This window comes from Hippoglossus hippoglossus, chromosome 22, assembly GCF_009819705.1.
Source record: "Hippoglossus hippoglossus isolate fHipHip1 chromosome 22, fHipHip1.pri, whole genome shotgun sequence".
Taxonomy (NCBI): domain Eukaryota; kingdom Metazoa; phylum Chordata; class Actinopteri; order Pleuronectiformes; family Pleuronectidae; genus Hippoglossus; species Hippoglossus hippoglossus.
Window position 1 is genome coordinate 9248410 of NC_047172.1, and position 24104 is coordinate 9272513.

Sequence of the window (24104 nt, forward strand, 5' to 3'; positions counted from 1 at the left end):
TGCAAAGTGTAATCGTTGTTATTACCGTTGAGCCAGGCTTGTGTTGTAGTACCGTATTTTAGCCACAAGGCAGCAGCAGAGCACGATTCCTTCACGGCTGCAGAAGTGAATTGAAAGTGCATCACGTCTGTCAGCTGCACGCACGACGCAGCTGCAGGACCGTGCACGTCAAGTTTCAACTGTCGCTATATAGTTTTCATTAGGAACACAAACAGCCTTGCACACAAAGATATGGCACAGCAGGTTAAATACCCACATTTACATAGACATTCATGTTAGATGTTGTCCCCAACTAATGGCATGAATTGGTGTTATAGTGTCTGAATCGTGTTTCTGGGTGTGTGTGTGTGAACCGTGGCTTCAAATCAGGGGCACTGCAGTGAGCGTGACCCGCTTTCAAGATGCAGTGAGGAAGAAGAGGAGGAGAAGGGGGCACCTCATGATCAGTGCAGAGGGAGAGAGGGAGAGGGAGAGAGAGAGAGGGAGAGAGACTCACATTGTTTTCTCAGCAGAGAGAGAGAGAGGAGCTGGAGTCCAGAGGAGACACAGTCAGAGCCGCGATGTCCCGACCTGTCTGCTGCAGGTAGGTAAAGTCATGCCAGTCGTTTAGGCACTGACTCACCTGAACGTGCACGAGTTTTCAGTGATGATCTGTCAGTTAAGCTTCACGCTCTGATTGGGATGAATGTGCATGTGCGTGTGCGTGTGCGTGTAGGTGACGTGATTTTGAAACCTGTAAATGACACCGGTTGCAGATTTGTGTCTTTAGAGCGGAGTCAAAGATAGGACGATGATTCAGAGGAAGCTCTGTGTGTTTGTGTGTGTGTGCGCGCGCGTGTGTGTATGTTTGTGTGTGTGTGTTTGTGTGTGTGTGTGTGTGTGTGTGTGTGTGTGTGTGTGTGTGTGTGTGTGTGTGTGTGTGTGAGGTCTGAGGGATAAAGTTGGAGAAACAGTCGCAGGTTTAAATAGAGAATCGTCTGTAACAGATGCAGCTGTCCATGGTGCTGAAGCTCAAAACGATTCTCCATCATCACATGTGCAACTTTGTTATTTGCATTTAGCATCTTTAAAGCTTCATGTTCGTTGTTCTGATTTCCTCCTGCGTATCTGTTAGAAATCAGTAACAACAGCCAGTAAACTATGGTATGTATGTAAAATAGCAGTGTCACATAGGGCAAGGATCATTGTGGCTGATGAGAGGCTGAATCCTCTCGCCTCCCCATGTAAACTTCTCCCATCTGGACAATGTTATTGCCTCTATATCCCTCTATATACAAAAAAAACAGATACAAAAAAATATTTATTCTATAAATCTTTAAACATGCAAAAAATGAGGATGTCCAGACCTCTAGCTCTGTCAATCCAGAGCTGCTTAAAGATGCAATGTACGTGTATAAGTGTTGCCTTGTGATTATTGCTGGAAACCAATTTCCATAGAAAGAATTGATTCTATCCTGGATCTTTACTCACTTGGCATTCCTATATCAGTATTCACCTTATCCTGCATGTTCTTGAGTCTGTTTTACATTTTTTGCATCATTCATGTCAGAAAATTAGGGTATAATCAACATTTTAGGGAGTCATGATTTGACCGATTAAATGAAACAACGGTTAGATAAATCAAATTAATTAAATGCGTGGGGCTGTAAATGTATTTAGGTTGAACAAACTTGATTTGTGTGCTGCCAACTGAAGTATTTTCTTAAGTTTGTCCAACAATTTCACTCGAAGAATAACAACAAATCTTCATAACAGAGAATCTGGAACGAGAGAATTTCTTTTCTTTTTGGATAAAAAAGTCTAAAATGATCAGCTGATTATTAAGATACTTGTGTGTGTTTTTTGGGGGGTTGACTGATTGATCAATTGACTAATCCCTGTAGCTCATGTTAAATGAGTGAAATTTAGGAATTAAAGCACCGTGTCTTTTACATCCAGGATGACGACACTGAAGAAGAAGCAGCTGAGGTCATTGCCGTCTCATCCACAAGAGGATTGATGGACCTCCATTATGATCAAGGGGACATGATTCTACATTCAGCTCCTGTGGCACAATGTCCAGTATGATTTATCTGACTGCCAGTTTGTATTTGCTTGTTTTACTGTTCGAGGCCGTCGTGTTGTCCAAGGGCAAGTATGAGAGGTCGGCGGTGCCGAGCTCTGCCTCCCGCCTGGTGGCCAGGATGGACGGGGATATTATAATCGGCGCCCTCTTCTCTGTCCACCACCAACCGTCGGCTGAGAAGGTGGCAGATAGGAAATGTGGGGAGGTCCGCGAGCAGTACGGCATCCAAAGAGTGGAGGCCATGTTCCACGCCTTGGATCGGATTAACTCGGACCCGAACCTGTTGCCCAACATCACCCTGGGCTGTGAGATCAGGGACTCCTGCTGGCACTCCTCCGTGGCCCTGGAGCAGAGCATCGAGTTCATACGAGACTCGCTCATCTCCATCCGGGACGACAAGGACGGCTCCAAGTGGTGCATCGAGGGGGTGCCGTCCAGTCAGCCGCCATCAACCAAGAAGCCCATAGCAGGGGTCATCGGGCCCGGCTCCAGCTCTGTGGCGATTCAGGTCCAAAACCTCCTGCAGCTGTTCAACATCCCGCAGATCGCCTATTCTGCAACTAGCATTGATCTCAGCGACAAGACTTTGTTTAAGTACTTTCTCAGGGTGGTGCCTTCAGACACGCTTCAAGCCAGGGCCCTGCTGGACATTATCAAACGATACAACTGGACCTACGTGTCTGCAGTGCACACAGAGGGTAAGACACATTCATTGCTTCAGAATTGCATGTCCACAAATTTGAGTAGCAAACACAAGATTTCTCTAAAGAAATGATCAAAACTGAAACAGAGGCCAAAATATCACAAATATGACTCGAGGACAGTGTTTGTCATGATGTAATAACCTGTTTCATTAGATCGTCCCTGAGTCCAAACCCCACACGTCCACTTTCCGATGTAAACTTAAGGCCCAAGCACAGCAACCCTGATGAACTTTATTCAGAGCCTAAAAAATACATTATGTGTTTGAACAGGTTGACTTGAAGACACAGTATTCAACAGAATATTTCGTCTGTAAGGAATCAACAGTCCTGTTTTCTCTGTTCTTTCTGAGGCAACTGAGCAAACAGGCGACAAGATGACACAAGAAAGAAGCTGCATCATGAGACAGGAGCTCTGAATCATCTCTAATGTTTAGCTCAGCACTTATTAAATCAGTTAAAGTTGTTTATGTTGAGTATAACATTATTTAGACTGTCTGGTTGACAGACAGTTTTCGTGAGGTTCATTCATGTGACATCAGCATAAGCAGAGAGGGAAATTGAAAGTGTTTTTCTCTGTGATTGTCTGTTTACAGCTTCTCTACATCAGTTAATCAATGAATCGAGAAAACATAAAAGATAAACTCTGCAGCTACACCATGAGTTGCCATTTCCCCCCCACACATCCTTGGATCTCATTGAAAAAAAACATTTGCATGTCTTGTAATGAAAACAGATAAATCCAGATTACACACTGAAAACACATTATCATGTCAAAGGATATATACATTCAAGCAAAGATTATGATAATTAATATTCCCCCCACATGAACATGAGTCAGATGTGATACCTGAAATACTCAAATCTATTTTTATTTATTTATTTATTGAGGGAATATGAGTCTGTAACAAGCTGATAAAAATCTAATCAAAACCTGGCAGACATTATTTGTTTACCGTGTTTATAATCTGTATATTTGTACATGTTATAAGGAGTTTCAGGGGCAGAGAGAGAATGTCTGTTGGCTTTGTCAGTGATGTTGTATACTTGCTGGTTGTGGACATCTGGAGAGGCAACCTAAAAAATGACAAGTGCTCCTCTCGTCCTCAGTGAACGCAGTGGAGGTCACCTTCACCCAGTGTGCTCCAGTTGTGCTCCTCGTGTTTCCATAAAAAGAAATCTGGGGACATAACGGACCAGTTTAAAGCTGAAGGGACAGATGTGTGTTCTCAGCAAAACGTTCCCTGGATAGTTTAAACAAAATGAAGAAGAACAAAAAAAACATTTGAGGTCCAGGGTGAACTTTTAAATCCAAACCCATTGATCTTTCCCTCCCTCCTGTGAGTGAAGCTCCCCTGACAGCGCCTCTTGTCTTTCTCAGGTAACTACGGGGAGAGTGGGATGGAAGTGTTCAAAGAGCTCGCCTCGCAGGAAGGCATCTGCATCGCCCATTCTGACAAGATCTACAGCAACGCTGGTGAGAAGCACTTCGACAGGCTGCTGAGGAAACTGCGGGAGCGTCTGCCAAAGGCCCGAGTGGTTGTCTGCTTCTGTGAAGGCATGACAGTCCGCGGCCTGCTCATGGCCATGAGACGGCTCGGAGTAGCCGAAGAGTTCCTCCTAATTGGAAGGTTTGTTAGAGATTGTTTTCCCACAAGAGGGATTTAGTTTTGTCTGTCCTGTTTTCCGTTTGAGGAGAAGCACACACATTTTCAAACTTACTAAACTAGAAGGAAGCTTTCTCTTAGTTTTGCAGTTGGTTATTGAAAGATTTTGAAGAAAATGAAAATGAATGATCCGGCTAATTGAAGATTTCAATACAAAAAAGGTTAAAAAATACTTTTCCCCCATTGTTCCACATTGATTGATGACATTCGTGGCAAGATAAAGAAAAAAATCACCATAGTCACTTCATAGCTGAAGCTTTCAGCTGCATCACAAGCTCTTCCTCACAAGACGTCGTTTGTGTGGATGTTGTTGTCAGTACTTTTCTTCCATGTTGACATTAGAGTTCAGTATAAAAGTTCATTCTTGACTTTGGAAACAATCTAAACTTTATGACGATAACTAAGATGGAACAATCTTACATCAAGGTCCATTTAGTAACTGTTCTGGAGCTTTAGATTATATCCCTCAATCTTCCTCAGTGAATTGATTTTCATTTCCTGAGCACTTTACTTTCTTGTTTGTTTGTTAGTTATCAATATAAGCTTTAGATTGTCTCTCTATTTCTATTGTTTGTGGTGATACCTTGCAAGATGTGTTTGTTTACAAATTTTTGTTCACCTTGACTTTGACCTTTGGCAGATCAGCTCCAAAACTTAATCATCTGGAGATATCGTCCCAAGTAATGTTCCTGCGCAGTTTGGTGAAAATGCCTCCATGCATTGTTGAGCTATTTTGTCCACACAGACACACACACACACACACACACACACACACACACACACACACACACACACACACACACACACACACACACACACACACACACACACACACACACACACACACACACACACACACACACACACACACACACACACACACACACACACACACACTTACAGGGGTGAAAACAATTACAATAATCTGTTTCTGGCTACACAAGCATGCAGGGTAATAAACGAGTCAGGATAAAATATAAATAATAATAATAATTATTATTATATCAAAATAACGTATTTGTATAGCACTTATCCAAACAAGGTTAGAAAGTGCTTCACAACATAAATGGCAAAAAACGAATGAATACAAATAAAAAGGTTTCCAATTCAGTTCAACATATTAAGGTCGAGACACTGACATTGATAATAATTTAAACACATTAAAACATGAGATTATTAATTCATCGAAAATCTTCCAAACAAACAACACCATCGTTCTGTGAGGAAAACACAGATGCTGAATTCTTTGTTATAATATGCAGCCACACTCAGGATGGAAGGTCTACACAAAGTTCATATAGAAGCAGAATCTCTTTTCTTCTTCTTCTGGGAGTAGAGTTCCTGTGAAAGCAGAAGATGCTTTGAGTCAGGCTCAGTAATGAATAATGCATCCGTGCAGCGAGCTCCCCCTCTCGCTGTCAGATCACAGGCAGGATGGGCTAATATGGGACAGCACCTCCAGCATAAGCTGGGGAATGTGGAAGCAGTGAACATCAAAGCTCATATCAGCACTTATAGCAGACACGCCGTAGTCTCAGCTCATCTCAAGTCCTGTTAAGAGTGTTTGGAACACCTGAAACAAGACTGGGGGAAAAGCTCGCTATGGTTAATTTACTTGAGAAACGGTCTGTTAATGTGTGGCGGCCTTATTCACAAAGGCTGACGACTCAAACGGCCTCCTCTGAAACCCAGAATGATGAAATGCATGTTTGGGGGGGAAAAGAAATAGGGCGTTTTAAAGTCTAAACTCTTGTTCCTTCCACTTGAGTTTGCACTGCTGCTAAAACCTCCACGGAAGATAAGGAGGGCCTGAGTGTGTGTTTATGTGTGTGTGTAAGAAAGAGAGAAACTGTGTGTGTGTGTGTGTGTGTGTGTGTGTGTGTGTGTGTGTGTGTGTGTGTGTGTGTGTGTGTGTGTGTGTGTGTGTGTGTGTGTGTGTGTGAGTGCATGTGTGCATTTTTCTGGGTCAAGGAGACTACTGAAAAAGGAAAATGTTTTTTTTTAGAGCGATGCAGTAAGTGAACACATGCAGGCCCGTGTAATGGGCCAATCGAAACGCCCGAGGTGCTGGTCATCAGCCATCCGTCTTCCGCTGTGTGGAGGATGAAAGAAATGTCTGCTATCACACACATGTCAAACAGCAGACAACTCATTTGATTCAACTCTCATGTGAAGCTGCCGTTGCCTTGGAAACGATTAAAGAATATACCGGTTTTGCAAATATTTGGCTGATGCTTCGTAAATGTCCTCAACATTATTCTGATTTCAATAAAAACCCTGCGTGAGGATTTTTATGAATGTCCTCTGATAATGCCGAAATTAAACGACCCGTAGTTGTGTGATATCCGAACTGTGTTGGGGATCTGTGCTGTGTCCGTGCGTTGGTTGACGTCAGAGCTGCAGGTTTTCTGGCGCTCGCAGCGTTGGACTGGGGGGAGTGTGATGCTGGGAAGCAGATGGCCAGGTACCGTTGATACTGTCGCACTGGAGAACAGTTGTCAGTTCGTCTCTTGAAGTGCGAGCCAAGCCACACGTGCTGCTGGCGTCGCTTTGTAAAAACCCCAAATGTGAAGGCTGGTCACTGATATTTTTGTCCTGCAGATGAACCGTAGCTCGTGCAATAATCATCAACTTTGAATTAATCACATCATTAATGGATTTTGTTTCGCCCCAGATTCACCTGTGTCTCTGTGGAAAAGCCTCTGAAACAGCAAATCACAAAATGAATAAGTCAACGTACGATGCTAACATTCTGATTGGTCATGCTCTATATTTGATCCTAAACATGAAACAAAGTAGGTGCAATGTTATTCACCGTCTTTGTTCATTGGGTTATATCATGCCAACATTTACTAATTAGCTGTGTTATCAAAGTACAACTGAGGCTGATGGGAATCTCATCTGTTTGGCAGGTATTTAACTAAAAAACAATGTTGGAGAATTTTTGCCTAGTGAGGCAAATACATTAACTATGAATCATCAAGGTTTTTATAATTCGTCCTCAGGGGTTCATGAATTTCTGTATAAACCTCGTTGGCAGAGGTAAATATAGAGACACTCAAAAATCACAAATGTCAGTGCTTCTGTAGGAAAATCAAGGGATGGACAGTTGATCATCACAGTTTTCATCCTCTGGGACCATGAATGTCTCACACACAGTTGTCAGTAATTGTTGGGATATTTTAGTCAGCAGCAATTGAGCAACAGACCTGGAGCTTTGCTAAAAACGGGTCTTTTCAGTTTTTTCAGGCTTTATCCTCGATACAGTCACTTTGAAGTTGTTAAAAAGTTTCATGAGATTCAGTCGTACAACCTTATAAGAATATTGCAACTCTGCACATCAAGATTGTGAGCGGCTAAAAGGCCAAACTATTGGCAAGGGCTGTTTATTTGTGCAGCACGTTTAATGCAGTGGCAAAGCTTTACACGATGAATTAGACAGAGAAAAAGAAAAAACAGATTTAGAAAATCAACAGAACCATAAGATAAATGCAAGTTTATAACCCGGATTCAAAGGTGGTCAAAGTCAGAGTAAGTCTGACATCCTCTGGAGATTTGTTCCGGCTCTGAGGTGCACGGTGACTAAACGCTGCTATGTTTGGTTTGCGCTCTGGGAGGAGTTAGCAGCTCGCTACCTGACGACCTGAGAGGATGAGAGGGTTCATTCAGTAAAAGACAGTGGCAGATGTAAGCAGTCGCACTTTAAACTCTGTTCTCTGACACAGTGGAAGACAGATGGAGGACTGATGTGATGAGTTTGTCTTTTTGTTAGATGGTGGATTTTGGAACAGATTTGACATCTCTGGTTCAGTTTAGCTCCAAGTTCAACAATACACCAATATACCTGACTTGGTTTTTGATGTTCAGAGACAGAGTTGAGATCTGTCTTTCAATCTTCCTTCTTCTGTGGGAAAAGAGGAAACTGTACTTTTTTTTTGGTGAGATGTTGCATTTTAGTGAGCTGCTCTCGATGCCACGTCCTCCTCATTAATGCTATTTAAGGTCTCCATCTTCCAACTCCTCCTTCATATCTGACTCATAGAACTAACTCCACCACAGTATTGCAAATATGCAGATTCCCTCATAATACTGCTTTATAAAGAAGCATTTGCAACTCAAATGCAGGGGGGGGGGGGCTGTTTTGTGTGATTTAAATCTGAAGCTTCAAACAAAAAGCTGTTGTATTTTCTGCACAATGTCCTGAGAGAGGATTAACTGCAGAATTGACTTTCAATGGATGGATGCATGAAAACTATAAATACACACTATGACCAGTGTGGCCACAAAATCACACCCGGGAGTGTGTGTGTGTGTGTGTGTGTGTGTGTGTGTGTGTGTGTGTGTGTGTGTGTGTGTGTGTGTGTGTGTGTGTGTGTGTGTGTGTGTGTGTGTGTGTGTGTGTGTGTGTGTGTGTGTGTGTGTGTGTGTGGATGGAAGCTTGTTTCTCTCCGGGGCAGATTGTCTGCTACAGAACTGATTTGTGAATTCTCACTGGACTTGTGATTGTGTCTGCGGACTTTTTTCTTTTCTTTTCCCCCCCCCCCGAGTACAGTGAACTCTCCACGCCCGGCAGCGGGAGGCTGAGAGAGAAGCAGAGTCAGGGAAACAAAAGGGAGAAGATTTCTGCAGGATTCAGCCTCAGCCTGGTTTATCAGGCTGCATGTGGTGCACCAAAAATAACAGCATGAAATAACTGTTTGTTGCCTCCTATAAAATTGTGACTTTTAGAGCTGTTAAAATGGGGTTAGGTTTAAAATCTATAAGTACTTGTATTTCAATAATTTAAACTGTTCGGAGGGCTGTTTGAGTATTGTAGTTCTATTTAATTGGAAAAAGCTTTTTAAGCTTTACAGACATACACAAGCATGTAATCCTTCAGTATCTAGACCCCATTTTTTTTTTTATCTCCCCTGTATTAACATTACATGCGAGTCACTGACTAAAACACCTTTTCATCTGAAACATAAATGCATCAGTCTTTGAAAATCTCAGAAGTTAATTGACTTATTTCCAAAATCCTCAAAGACTCTTCTAACCATTTGGTTGAAAAAAAACAAGATTTACATAATGTTTGTATGTAAAAATGCAACGTGACATATAGAGATTGCAATGTAAAAATATGCATCAGTTTCCAGCAGTTCCAAAGAATCCAGCCTGCAGTGAATCCCACAACTCATAGTGAACATAACAAAATCATTTCAAATTACACAAAGATAAAGTCAAGTAAAATGTTATATATAGAATATAGTAACACAGGAGATTTACAGTATTGACTATAGGATGACATCATTATTAATCATAGACATTAATGAAGGATGTGACCTGGGAAGACATCAACAGAAGCTTACAAAGAGAAGTGAGAGTTATAGCCAAGAGTCACAAACCGTCTCTGTTGTAAAATGGAAAAATGTAAATATCTTAGTAAGTGTTGTTAATGCCCTATTCTGTTTTTTTTTTCAAAGGTCATTAGGTATTATTTTCCTGAAAGAAAAACACACTCAGCTCTTTGACTCAAACTTATGAATAATACATTGGAATGTACAAACTGGGGCTAGTTTAGCACTAATTGTGGCGTGTTCCTCTCTCCAGTGACGGCTGGGCCGACCGCATCGAGGTGGTGGAGGGTTACGAACAGGAGGCGGTGGGCGGCATCACCGTGAAGCTGCAGTCTGACGAGGTCTCCTCCTTCGACGACTACTTCCTGAGGCTCCGGCTCAGCACCAACACCCGCAACCCCTGGTTCCCCGAGTTCTGGCAGTACCGCTTCCAGTGCCGCCTCCCCGGACACCCGCAGGAGAACATGAATTATGCACGCAACTGCTCAGGTAGCTAAACAACTGGTGGAGCAATTACGAGGCTTCCTGCAGCTCTTTCTGGTTTACAGTTTACGCTGCCGTGCACATCAGCGTGTCTCCTTGAACTGCTCTGATGTGTGCAAAGCTCGGAGCATGATGCCAAAAGGCCCCGTAAACTGGAACACACCCTTTTAATTATGAATGAGACGTGCCAGAGGGTAGAATTCTCCCTGAGTCACTTCAATAACACTTATTTTCTCATATTGTTCATTTCTGTGACGCGTGGCTTTACAGAGGATGATGATCTAGGTAACTTAAATCCTTTTTCTCTTGCAAAGGAACAAAGTCAATGCATTAGCTTAAATTCTTGGTTTCAGGAAATAATGCTCAACAAGCACGTTTCCAAACTATCTTTTCACATACTGCTCATACTTATTTCTTTTTGTTTGGTTTTAAAAATAAATGTCCAAATGTATATATTTACGTTTACAATCTTGCAGTAAGAGTGGATAAGCACTCTCTATTTTCAAAAACATGATGGAAAAATTACTTTAATTTAAGTGTATTGATAAACGTAAATATAAAATGATGCATGCAGCAATAAATTACACCATACGCCTCAGTTGACAGCTCACGAGATTCTTCTATGAATTTGTTTTTGCTATTGCACCCTCCTTCCTTTTTGCTCTTGATTTAATCATAGCATTTACACCTTTTAAAAAATATATTTATACAGGGAATAGAGCATCTCTCTTTTATTGTGCACATACCTCAAGCTTTTACTCAACCATCATATTTTAATGGCAGATGATAGAGTATTTATTTTTGTCTCATAAGTGGGGGTAGAGTTACAGTTTGCTGTCCTGTTCTATCGTTTCTTTATCTATAATATATGTTTTTATTTATTTATTTTGATGTAGAACTCCAGGACGGTGAGTGAATTCCTCTGAATGGATCCTTAATGCTCCTCACTTTGGCAATATATATATACATATATATATAGAGGTCGACTGGTATTAAGATACTTTTTAATCATGTGTTGTGATAATTAAAGTGTGTTTTTATTCACAATTAACTAAAATTACGATTAATCTCAGTCCACCTCTAATATATGAAGCTATTGGGATGTTTCTATTTATGTGTTTTATTTATGTTTTTATGACATTGCAGTGAGAGCAGCCCAACAATTGGTTCTTATCTGCTCTCACTTTGTGCTCTCACACCCTTTCTGGCCTTGAGACAGTTGTATAAAACAGCCCAATAACATTTGAGTGAGATGGTAACACGCTTAAGTTGCATGTAGCCGCAGAGACGGTAAAGCAGTTATTGCATTAGTGAAAATTAGAGTTTAATTCATGTGACACACCGAGACGTTCAGTTGTCCTGTAGCCGACTCCCTCCGACGTGCAGCGGTAGGTCCTCTGCTTGCATGCTGACATCATGACATCATTGCATCATAGTGACTGAGGCTCACACGGCTCGGAGAGCGAGGCGAGAGAAACGCCAAGGAGCCGTTAAACTAGGTCATCGACAGCAGTTCCCTCCGGACGCTCAACCAGCTGCTTATACCCAGCGGACTTTGCAGTTAACGTGTTTGTTTGCACTGCAGACAGTTTCCCAGCAGTCCTCTTCCACCGTCGTTGGCAACAGTGCCACAGACGCACCGTCAGTGTTTGATTCCTCGCAAAGCCTCTCGTATGATCCGGTGAAATGTTGAGTGGGGTAATTCTGTTTCACTTGTATCAGGTGACAATGTTACGGACAAATGGTGAATGTAGACAGCACACAGAGAATTCCTACTGTATCTCCGCTAAGGCAGCAAAATCCTCACATTTGTTATTTGATATTGGAAAGAAATAGATCTATGTCAAATAAAACATGATGAAAATAGAGCACAGCTTGTCTTTGACCAATCTGGCAGTAGAACGGCACTCGCCATATCAAAGAAAGTGAAAAATTTCTTGGATCTGCCCATTTATCAGGATCTGCTGCAAAATGAAATGGCTTCTTCCTTGGGTCATGCACCACCCCTCCACAATAGTTTCTGCATAATTCGCCTAAAAGACAAACAGATATACAAATGCAGAAGGAAAAATTGTCTCCTTTCAGAGGTAAATAACAAGAATTACCACCGTGTGGTTCTTTGTCTCTGCCAACAAGTGAAGTGGAAAGAAATATGATCATAATCTCCCCTTCTGTTCCTGAGGTGTTTAAAAACGTCTTGAAGTGGTATTATGATGTCACAGTGAAGTCCAAAAAGGTCAAAGGTTTGTCATCACTAGCTAATTGTTTCTTATTAGAAGTCTGTGTTAATTTCATGATTTCATGATTAGTTTATTCATATTTGAGTTATGGCCACGAATGTAACCTTGACTTTTGACCTTTCACCTTTGAACACCAAATCCTAATCGGTTCATCCTTGAGTGCAAGTGACATTTGAAGAATCGTTCATTAGTTTGTTTTCCTCCTTCCCTGCCATGTGCTGATTTGACAGAGTCGTCTGTACTCTGGGAAAAGACTCTTTTCAGAGGGGAAGTTGTCAAAAAAAATCATTTTAAACTCCAGGCGCTGCCAGACAAACAGAGCAGACTGAAAGCACGATGGAGCTCTTTGTAAAGACACTGAGCTGAGAAACTAAAAGAGAATGCTTACCCTGCTTCTAGCTTTCGTTACACTGAACTGATAGGGTGTGTTTGAACACAACACACTGTTTGCATCCGAGTATGAATCATTTCTCTCTCATTCGCTCGTCGTGTTTGTCTGGAGGAAAAAAATATGCACAGACGACAGGAGATCCAAACTCATGAGAACGAAGGGTTGGTTGATTCTTCAGCTTGAGGAGACAGGATCTTACAGGGTTTCAAGACCAATTCCAATGAAACCAATGCGTCATGAAAGCAGACATGCACAGTCCTGCCATGGTAACAACATTTCCTGAGACGTCCAGTTCCTTTGAATCCGTCTCCCACAGAGGAAACAACGTGTAGCTTGCTGCCGGCAGAGAGTTAAGTTGATAAGACTGCATCTGTGAGCACCCTATCACTCCTTTGTAATAAGTGATGTCATGCAACACACACAGAACACCTGAAATTTTGACTTAACGCTTAACACGCTATTGCTTGCAGCAATGAAGCCCCTCCTGTAAGGCTGTTAATGAGATGCATATGATGGAGATGAGTCCTCACTGTTCCCTCGTGTGTGGACAGGTTACGAAAGTCTGGAGGACAACTACGTTCAAGACAGCAAGATGGGCTTCGTCATCAATGCCATCTACGCCATGGCCCACGGGCTGCACGACATGTACACTCACCTGTGCTACGGCCACGTGGGGCTGTGCGATAACATGAAGCCCGTTGATGGCAGCCACCTACTGGACTTTCTGCTCAAGACGTCCTTCACTGGTGTCTCCGGGGAGGACATATGGTTCGACGAGAACGGGGACTCACCTGGGAGGTAAAACTTATATTTTTGTTCTCTGCACTAATTCTTAGAAAGGTCCAAGAGTTTTGTGGTTTCACTCGAATCACTACGACCAAAGATTCAATTTTATATCCTACAAAATGAGTTCCATCTTCTCCTATGAAAATCGAAATCAATGTCAGAGTTCACCATTGACAACTCAGGGAATCTGGAGATATTGTACTAAACTTTTCACTTATAGCAGCTTCTCAGTTGTGAACATCTGCTCATTTTCCTACTTTTCTTTGTCAGTAAACTCAACTTCTTTGGGATTTTGTCAGTTTATCAGACAAAACAAACACAACAATTAAATATGTAGATGGTAATTTATGTTAAACATAAATGTAAAACATGTAAGTAATGGAAATAAGAGTTTGCATCCTTGCAGTTCTTAAAATAATAAAATACTGCATCAATGACAACTTTTCAACAAATCATCTCTATAGATACTGAACGGTTTCTGTCTTCAGGGCCAGGGCCACTACATCAATTTGATAGAACTCTATAATATTTAGCTCTTAAAAAACCTGTGTATTGATTAGGTATTAGGTGAAAATTAATTAAAAATATCAATTATTGTACCAAAGTATGTTTCTCAAATTTGCTTTCAAGAGGAAATAATGCTGAATTTATATTTCAGAAGACTCTGAAACTCCTGTCAGTATGTATAATTGCATAATTTTTTCCCATTATTTATTTATCTATTTAATTACAAGATAGCAAACGCTGTCAATCACTCATATCAGGGTAAATTTGAATGTGCACTAATCAGATTTTATGACTTCTAATACATCTAATCAAACACATAAACACACAGAGATAAATAGAATATCTTATTTGTTATTTACACAGTTAAAAAGGGCTTTTTTATCTTTCCCTTGTTATCTTGTCCCTTTCTTCAACTATTGTCCTTCACCTGAGAGGAACTGAAATTGCCTCGTCAGGTGAGGACGGGTTGTCTTGAAATTTCAGTTGGGAGTTTTTATTGCAAACCAGAGAGCAAGTGAGGTGAAAGCCAGAAATATCAGCACCAGGAACTATCGATCACCCTGCTGACAGGCCCCCTGCTGAAAATATTCCTTTTCTCTTCTAAGTGGCAGTAAAAAAACTCTTATTTCCCCTTGAAGAATTGATTCAGCGTCTCGAGCTCTCCTCTAACTCCTCGCTCTCCATTCACCTTCAGGTATGAGATTATGAACTTCCAGCGCGTACAGTCTGGTGTTTACGACTACATCAACACCGGCTCCTGGCACGAGGGCGTTCTCAGTCTTGATGATGAAATGCTCCACATGAACCGCAGCGACATAGTCCGATCTGTCTGCAGTGAGCCCTGCTCCAAAGGAGAGATCAAGGCAAATATAGAACCTCTACATGTTGTGAACGTACACTGTTAAAGCACATTTTGGGTTGCCAGGTTGGGTAAAATGACGTTGGGTGGCGTTTATCATTTATATCTGGTAAGGATTTAGTTTTAAATGATGGAAATCTATTAATGAATTCTCAGATAGTTACTCAAACAAAGTCTGTAGTTATACATGTTAATAGGCAATTAAATAAACTTTAATCATCAGGTCTATGTTGTAAGTGTGAATATGAACTTTAATAATATTTCATCACTTGGCAACCCAAACATTGTTGTTGCTGGTTTAGAACTACTGTAAAAATTACCATTAGTAAAACCATTATTCAAAACCAATCAGTCATTTGTAAATGAAACTGTTGTATTAATATGTCATTTAGAAATTCTGTTAATATAATCTATTATTTCACTATATGGCTTTATACAAAAGTAAAAAAAATGAACTATATGAATTATAAACAATTGTGAAACAGTTATTGAAAACGTCTCTGCTGAAAATGTTGTGAAACCTGGATATATCTGTCAATTTAACGCATCTCTCCATCTAGATTTTTATATCTGAATGATATTTTACATTGAAACAAACTGGTAACTGGTAACAGGTAATTGTCACAAAATGTAAAATGACATTTCTTTGTATGTTTCGCTGAGCAGGTGATCAGGAAGGGAGAGGTGAGCTGCTGCTGGATTTGCACGGCCTGCAAAGACAATGAGATCGTCCAGGACGAGTTCACGTGCAAGGCCTGTGAGCTGGGCTGGTGGCCTGATGAAGAACTGGAAGGTGGGTTTGTTCTATTTTACTTTTTTAACTTCAACCAATTGGTTAATATGCTCATTTGCTTCCTTGCTGAGAGCTCACTGTTAAATATAAGGCTATATCAAGTAGGTAATTGACTTTGCTGAGAGTAAAGGTGGGAAACAAGGGAAAACTGGGGGCGAAGCGCTTCGTAAAGAGCAAAATCTGCCAATAAGCAATTTCTTAAAGGGTCAGTGTGTAGAATTTAGTGATATCTAGTGGTGAAGTTGCATGTTGCAGCTGAATCCCCCCTCACCACACCCTCCCCTACCAAACATGAAAGAGAACCTGTGGTAGCCACGAGTTGTCATAAAAACTCAAAAGATGTTTAGTTTGTCCAGTCTGGGCTACTGTAAAAAACATGTCTGCCTCCGTAGAGAGGACCTGTTTCATCCTGTTTCCAGTCTTTATGCTAAGCTATGCTAATCGGTTCCTTCACATATGACGTGCAGCTTCATGTGAGATACGAGATGTGGTTTCAATCTTCTCATCCAACTCACAGCAACAATGTGAATACTTTTACAACAGGGATGTATTTCCCAAAAATATGTAACCGTTGCATTAAATCACCAGAATTTAATCTCTGCAAAACGTACCCAAGACAAAAGGCCTCACCTGATAAGAGGAGAAGATTTTGCTGCTCTGCAAAATACCTTCCCATCAAAATTACTTTAGTGGCCACAGGCTGAGTTCCTGTAGCATGATGCTCCCAGAGATGAGAGATATTTTAAAATGTAATTAGAGGCTGTGCAAAAAAGTTAAGTTCCTCTAAGCTTTTTCTCACCTCCTCCCACCACCTGCACTCAGCACAGTTTGTCCTGCTGAGATTCTTTTGGCAGCACTTTCTCATAAACCTGTCCTGTCCTAGTTTCACTGCCTTCCCATGACATCTGAGAGCCATTCATCATCTTCACCGTTTCACCCAACAACGGCCTCACTTCACTTACCGCTCCTCTGGCCCACTTTCAAAGGCCCCTCTGTGCCGCTCAAAGACACATTTTTAATAAGGACCATCCTGCCTCCGTGCAAACCACAAAATCTCTGGCTATTAAAAAAATGTGGAGCACAAAGGTGACAAGTATTTAGTGCACTTTAATGTTGAATCAATCAGATTTTCAAACTGTGTTCTCAACATGAAGCTGAAAACAGATCGGATTTGGATCCATGAAAAACGCAGCGTTTTTCTTTGTCCTGCTGCATTGGCCCCTTCCCTCCATGGCTGCGGCCCAGCCTGGCCGTGGCTCAGTAGAAAGGGGTTTATTTATAGTTGAGCTAAAAACCTACTTCGAGACTTACTGCACTTTCACAGGCTAAAATCTATTTGATTCATTTTTGAAAATTTCACACAACAAGGCCTAAGAATCTTTTCATTCTTTCTGTGCAAAATTACATTTGATTTCGCACTTTTAGAATCCAAAGTCTTTCCAACCCACTTGCCCCGAAAAATATGAATATTTTACGAGTTGCTTTTAGGATATTGTGACTTGTTTATTTATTCTTGTGTTTTTCTCCCTTTTCAGGCTGTGAACCAATCCCCCTGCACTACCTGGAGTGGAGCAATCCAGAGTCCATCATCCAGGTGGTCCTCTCCTGCCTGGGCATCCTGGTCACGTCGTTTGTTGCCTTTGTCTTTGTCTTGTACCGTGACACGCCCGTGGTCAAGTCCTCCAGCCGGGAGCTCTGCTACATCATCCTAGCAGGCATCTTCCTGGGCTATCTGTGTCCGTTCACCCTCATCGCCCGCCCCACCGTGGCCTCCTGCTACCTCCAGCGGCTTCTGGTTGGACTCTCCGCCGCCATGTGCTACTCTGCCCTGGTGACCAAAACCAACCGCATCGCCCGCATCCTGGCAGGCAGCAAGAAGAAGATCTGCACCAGGAAGCCGAGGTTCATGAGCGCTTGGGCTCAGGTGGTTATCGCCTCTATCCTGATCAGTGTCCAGCTCACCTTGGAGGTCACCCTCATCGTGATGGAGCCACCGGAACCAGTCAAATCCTACCCCAGCATCAGAGAAGTCTTCCTCATCTGCAACACCAGCAACTTCGTGGTCGTCGCCCCTCTGGGCTACAATGGCCTGCTTATCATGAGCTGCACCTATTACGCCTTCAAGACCCGCAACGTTCCTGCAAATTTCAACGAAGCCAAATACATCGCCTTCACCATGTACACCACATGTATAATCTGGCTGGCGTTTGTGCCGATCTACTTCGGTAGCAACTACAAGATCATCACAACGTCCTTCTCCGTGAGCCTCAGCGTGACTGTAGCTTTGGGCTGTATGTTCACACCAAAGATGTACATCATCATTGCCAAACCAGAGCGAAATGTGCGCAGCGCTTTCACCACCTCTGACGCCGTGCGCATGCACGTCGGCGACGGCAAGATTGTCTGCCGGAGCAACAGCCTGCTCAACATGTTCAAGAGGAAGAAGAACCCTGGAAACGGCAGGTAGGTTCAGTAATTGAGTCTGAGTCCCACTCCTGAGGCACCTCAGGGATGCTGGTTTTACTGTAATTCCCTCTCAAAGGGAACCTGACGTCTTACTGTATTCACTTTCATAGGATCACCTGTTGTAAAGTGTGACGGATATAGGTCAGTACACAATTCACACAGCCATCTTAACCTTTAACCTGTTGGTAAAATTAAAACAAGCATCTCTGTGTGCTAAGGGATGATAAGTGAAATCACAAATACAGGGTACTACAGGGTTTCTGCAGGTTCACCGAATTCAATTCAAGACTTTTTCTTACTGCATAATATTCAATATAAGGCTATATAAAATGATGGATGTATTAAAAACCAAGGAGGACAATATGGCCTATAATTATTAATAATTATATCACTTTTTTAGAACTTTCTGGCAGTACAGAATCAGATACACAAACATTTTATATATGTAACTTATGTCTATTACAGAGAACAGAAAATATTCAAGGCCATTTTTAATGGAAACGAATTTCATATTTTCATACCTGCAGATACCCTGGAATATTACCTACATATTTTTTACATTATGGATAGTGTTTTTTACATGAACCAGAAATTATGTTTTTTTTTGTCTCCACTTTCTGGGTTCCTGTGAAGTAACAGCCATCTTTATTTTGTTCATAGTTCTAATGGAAAGTCTGTGTCATGGTCTGAACCAGGTGCAAGACATCCTCCAAAAGGGGATCACATGTGGCACAGACTGTCAGTGCATGTGAAGAGACAGGAGGCAGGTTCCAATCAGATGGCTGTCATCAAACCCTTAACTAACACATACCAAAACACAGCACTGGATTTCTCCAACCTCAGCACCAAGACTCTGTACAATGTGGCTGAGGAGGAAGAGAGTGACCTGATTGGATATAACCCCCCCATCACTCCCCCCATGATGGCCCACGGGCAGATACCTGCTTGTGGGCTGATAAAAGACGTGGGTGGGGAGGTGGGGCTCTATACCCATGAGCATCTGCAGAAAAACAAGATTTTCCCCCAACATGTCATCATGGACCACCTGCAGGAGGAAATGGTGGTGAGCAAATTCACCAGTGACGTCCCCGAGCTCAACGATATGATAAGCATGCCTGAGGCGGTGAGCGGCGGCATGCCTGTGTACCACCAGGCCCACCTCATCCAGCGGGAGCCCGTCCTGCCCCTGCACCTCGACCCATTCGACGAGGAACCCGCCTCCCCTCTGGAGGAGGACGGGATGGAGAACGAGCACTTTGGCCTTCTCCACGGCTACATGTACAACAACGCACACATTCACGACGAGGAGGACCTGGTGGAGATCAAATTAGCAATGGAGGATTCTCTGCCTCTTATGCCTCCCTCCCCCTTCCGAGATTGCCCCGTTCCCCCGATGAGCCCCTTCCCAAATTCGCCGGTGTCCGAGTCCATTTTGTGCACCCCCCCGAACGTGACGTACGCCTCTGTCATTCTCAAAGACTTTAAGCAGAGCTCGTCCACTCTGTGAGGGCAGCGATTACCAGTTGTACAATATTATTGCGTTTATAATGACTTGTGCTGTATGATTCATAAGGAAAAGGTCATTCCGTGGTCGGATAAGTCATTTTCACTCTATAACTTCATAGCTTTGACATGATAAGGGTGAACAACTTGGCGCCACATTTTTAACTTCTTTTAGATGTTAGATGAAAGAATTTGCTGACTGCAAACATATATTTCTACACCAACATAAGCTTTTAGGGTTAAAATAGAATTACTTATCATGAGACCAATAATTAGGATTGTCTGTGTGTACTTTTGTGAATTAATGCCATTTAAATAGATTCATTTGATAAATATAGTACCTGATGTAACAATCAGATGAGTTTCTTGATTTTAAACAGAGTTACTTAATGGTCAATAAAGTTTGTATGTATTAAAAAGAAACAATTACATTTTAAGATAATGCGTTTTATGCTACACATTGTGCGTTTTGTGATTTATCGGGAAAATAAAGAAATTGAAAGTTGTGAAGGAATATTTTGAAATTTGGGGAAATTGCATTTTTACAGAGCATAGGCTAAAAAGATTGATGTCACTCTGATATCTGACCAATAACTATTAATGTACAGCCAACAGTGGTATGACTTTTCTCATCTAAATCATGTAAAACATGAATTTAGTGTATTTCCCTGAATATATCAAACTACTTCTTTGAGCTGTGCAGGATTAAAGTGTTCACCTGTGAGATAATTTACAAGATTTCCTGTTAAAAAAAAAACTAATGTCTGTGACTTTTTGATGGATGCAGCACTGCCAGACGAGTGCACTGACTGTATCACGAATGTAGCAGAGGACGTTCAAGTGCCACATTTTCATGACGATTTTTTTTGTACGTTTATGTCATTTCTATGTTCTTGAAATGCAATTTCAACTTTGTATCTTTTATAATTAGACGTCAGATTTCATAAGTGTACAAATATATGTACAAGATAAATGATAGACATATGTTTTGTGTGAATGTATGACTTGTATTTTGGTATTCAGATTATATGCATTACAGTATTAGAGAGAACTCATTAGCTGTGTATGCTTATATTGTCTGATTGGCGGTGTAGATCAATCAGTTTCCTAAATATTAAGACTTAAACAGCTTATTGAAATTGTATAATGTGATAAAGTGCTATTGTTTGTATTATTCTCAATAAGCTCCTAATGTGCAGCCTGATTCAGTAGCCTATACACAGTATGGATTAAGTCCGCCATTTTAAACAAATAGTTACTGTAGTGCATTTAAAGGAAACTTATTTGACTGGAGTAAATTAAATATTTTTATGCCTTTGTCTCCTCTTTTTCATGGTGAAATGTTTGGTGGCTCTGTGTCCTGTGTCCATCTACTACAGCTGTTTTAAACCAGAGGTCAAAGATTCATGGCTTTGGTTTGATGGAAGAAAATGAAAATAAGTCATAAGTCATACAGGGACTAAGAAGACTTGACACATCTCATCACAGATCATTTAAACCTGGAGATTTCGTAGTTGTTGGAAAAAGCTGCATCATCTTGCGTTGCATCAATGAAAACTATGATGAAGGATACAAACCGTCTGCTGGAGCTGACTTGATTTACTCTACAACAGTTGAATCGGACACCAGAGCAGTGGTGAGACTGCAGCTTCGGGAAATATGTCAAGATTATGAAGTCAGTGTTGTAGCACATTCGTCTGCCCCACAAAGCCCAAACACAGAAGTAGCGTTTTACCAAAGAAGTCATGGTCTGGGATAAATGTAGTATCTGTGAAAACAGCATGTGAAATTGGCAGTTACTACAAAACAGAGATAAACATCCAACTGAATTGACTGCAGCCTGGCGAAACAGCCAAAGAGGAATTTGCTTTATCTATTGAAAGCTTAAAAAACTGTATATTTTCTCCCCTGGCTGTTGAATTAGCAGTTGAACCATATCAGTTTGGATTAACCGGTTTCTTGAAAATGTATTTATAAATTAAATTGCCCAGATCTCTGAGGCAAAGAGCCACACAAAGGCTGCTGCTGGATAAACGTTCCAACACGAATCGAGTCATGAATCCACAGCCACCACACAGAAAGTGTGTGAGCTGCCTCGGGAACTCTACACTCATATTTCTGTTTTGCCAGCCTCCTCAATATTGTGTGGATTGTGTGGGCTGTCTCATAAACACCTCTGTGGGGACAACTGAGCTCATTTCTCTGATAATCCACTGATACAGTGAGGCTAATAAACAAAGCAGCATGACACACATCCTGCTGGGGAAAAGTCGTAAAAACTCCCTGTGCAACCAAGACGTGCTGGTGACTGACCTGCTGTAATCAGAGGCCAGAAACTGTCAACGCCATTTTCAGGAAATACAAAAACAACGAGAGAAAACGTCCTCTAACAATTTAATAATTCAAGCCGTCAAATAAACTCTCTCAAATATTCCTCCTCATTAAATGACAATCCGATTCAGTCCATGCTCCGAGTGTTACTCGTCTGTTATGCAACCCATGCATGTAATTATCTGTTAATCGCTTCACAGGAAGAAGAGCTGAGACCCATGCAGAAGCATCACAGCTCGCCTTGATATGGCCAATAGCAGAGAAAAGCTATCAGCCTGACCTGATTTCACTGGAGGGAGGAAATATGTGAAAATGTAGCACACTGCAAACACACCACTCAGAGCAACTGTGTTACTGAGTCTGCTAAACTGATTCATTATTGTTACAGGGATTGACCTTATGAAATATACAGTTTTTTCTGTAAAAGTCAGGTTGTTTTATATTGTTAAAATAGTTATTTTAAAGTATTCAAATTGGTACAAGTATCAATAGTGTACAACTATGTAAATGTATTCAACTACTTATAAAAGCCCTGTATTCAGAGTACTTGTATCAAAACCAAAAATACTCATTATGCAGAAAAAATATTGTATGTATCATTCTCCATTAGTACAGCAGATGAATATGTAGGTGGCAATTAGTAGCAAATTTGGTCGTGATTGTTATTTTAATTACTTTAAATAGTGTTGTGTAATAGGTCAATCTCAACAGTGACGAAATTCAGTGGAGAATGAAGTAAAATGTGCTGTATAGCAAAGAAGTTCCAGTATAAGATAACAAAATTTAGAATTACTAAGTAAAAGTCCCTCAGGTATTTATTTATTTACCATACAAATATTGTATTTCATCAGCAGTTCAAATGTACATTTGCTGTGTGGTGACCTTCCTCCATCTGACAAACTCTATTGTGGTCACACATTTAGAGCTTGAAGTAAAGCTTGACTAGTGACATTAGTTGCTGAGTGAAATAATCCACCCATATTATATTATACTCTATTGTCACAAACAATTATAGTTTCATTTAAGTTACAAAACTTTTAATTCTCATAAATTCTCATGTTCTTAATTTATCGTTATAGGGATCCGCTGTATTGCCAAAAGTATATTGATATAAATCTTAATTTTGAAAGCAATGAGCTGCTGTAAATGTTAATAATGTGGAATTCAGGTGCGATAGATTTACTCGTCACCAAGTGCGTCGTCTTGTGGATATCTGTGGCGACTGGAACCTTGGCCTTTCTGTTCACTGACATGTGTATTACTTGGGTTATTTTTGTGCACCTATCTGTCCTGTGCTGTCCTGTAGTTTTACTTTTCTGTGTCCTTGCTGTGCATCTAGGGAACTGTTCTACATCTTGCCACTGGGTACCTACACACAGGCTCTACCCAGGTACGTCGTATGAATGTTAAACTTTGGAACTGTCTGCGTGTTAAAAGAAATACAAACACACACGCACATATATTCACACACATATATTTATACTTATTTGTGACACCAGCATATATCTACAATGCTGATCAGGTGAGTTGCAAAATAAAAACCGACAATGTGTAGTTGACCTCGTGTGGGAATTGTGCCCTCAGGAAAGTGATGGAAGAAGTAACACACAACAGCTAATCATGGATAGATGTCCCAGATACCAAGGACCTCATTTCAGGAGTCAAACCGGGAGCCTGCCCCCAATACCTTTTTTTCACATCGGACACAAAAGCTGTAGCTCCCGACTTGTTGTTTATAAATATGACAGTCTGAATGCGAGTCGCACTCTCTTCAACACATCCCATCACTTGTGCATTATTGATACTGGCCTATTTTACCCGCCCTCCAGTGTGCATTTTCCCTGGCAGCTTTGTTCATATATTCATGATTGCATGAAAATTTCAATGTAGTCAAACATGGGAATAGGTTCACAAAGAGTAAAGCAGTGTATGTATCCCTGCTGGGCCTCTGTCAGTCTCCTATTGTGTCTTCTCGT

General features: G+C 41.3%; 1 protein-coding gene across 6 annotated transcripts; it reads left to right on the forward strand.

Annotated features, from left to right (window-relative positions):
* The first annotated feature begins 422 nt into the window (after positions 1 to 422).
* grm1b (glutamate receptor, metabotropic 1b) lies at positions 423 to 20348 on the forward strand. Of its 6 annotated transcripts, none has more exons than XM_034576491.1 (12): positions 423 to 583; positions 1939 to 2763; positions 4148 to 4397; positions 10023 to 10258; positions 10523 to 10537; positions 11149 to 11160; positions 13435 to 13681; positions 14871 to 15039; positions 15702 to 15828; positions 17364 to 18291; positions 18405 to 18435; positions 18990 to 19119. In XM_034576491.1, exons 2-11 carry the CDS (start codon positions 2055 to 2057, stop codon positions 18424 to 18426), a joined length of 2715 nt encoding a protein of 904 aa, XP_034432382.1. In that variant the 5' UTR covers positions 423 to 583; positions 1939 to 2054; the 3' UTR covers positions 18427 to 18435; positions 18990 to 19119. The 6 variants fall into 6 exon arrangements, with proteins under 6 accessions (XP_034432382.1, XP_034432381.1, XP_034432380.1 ...); XM_034576490.1 differs by having other exon boundaries at positions 18955 to 19088; XM_034576489.1 differs by lacking the exon at positions 18405 to 18435 and having other exon boundaries at positions 18990 to 19238.
* The last annotated feature ends 3756 nt before the right edge of the window (positions 20349 to 24104 follow it).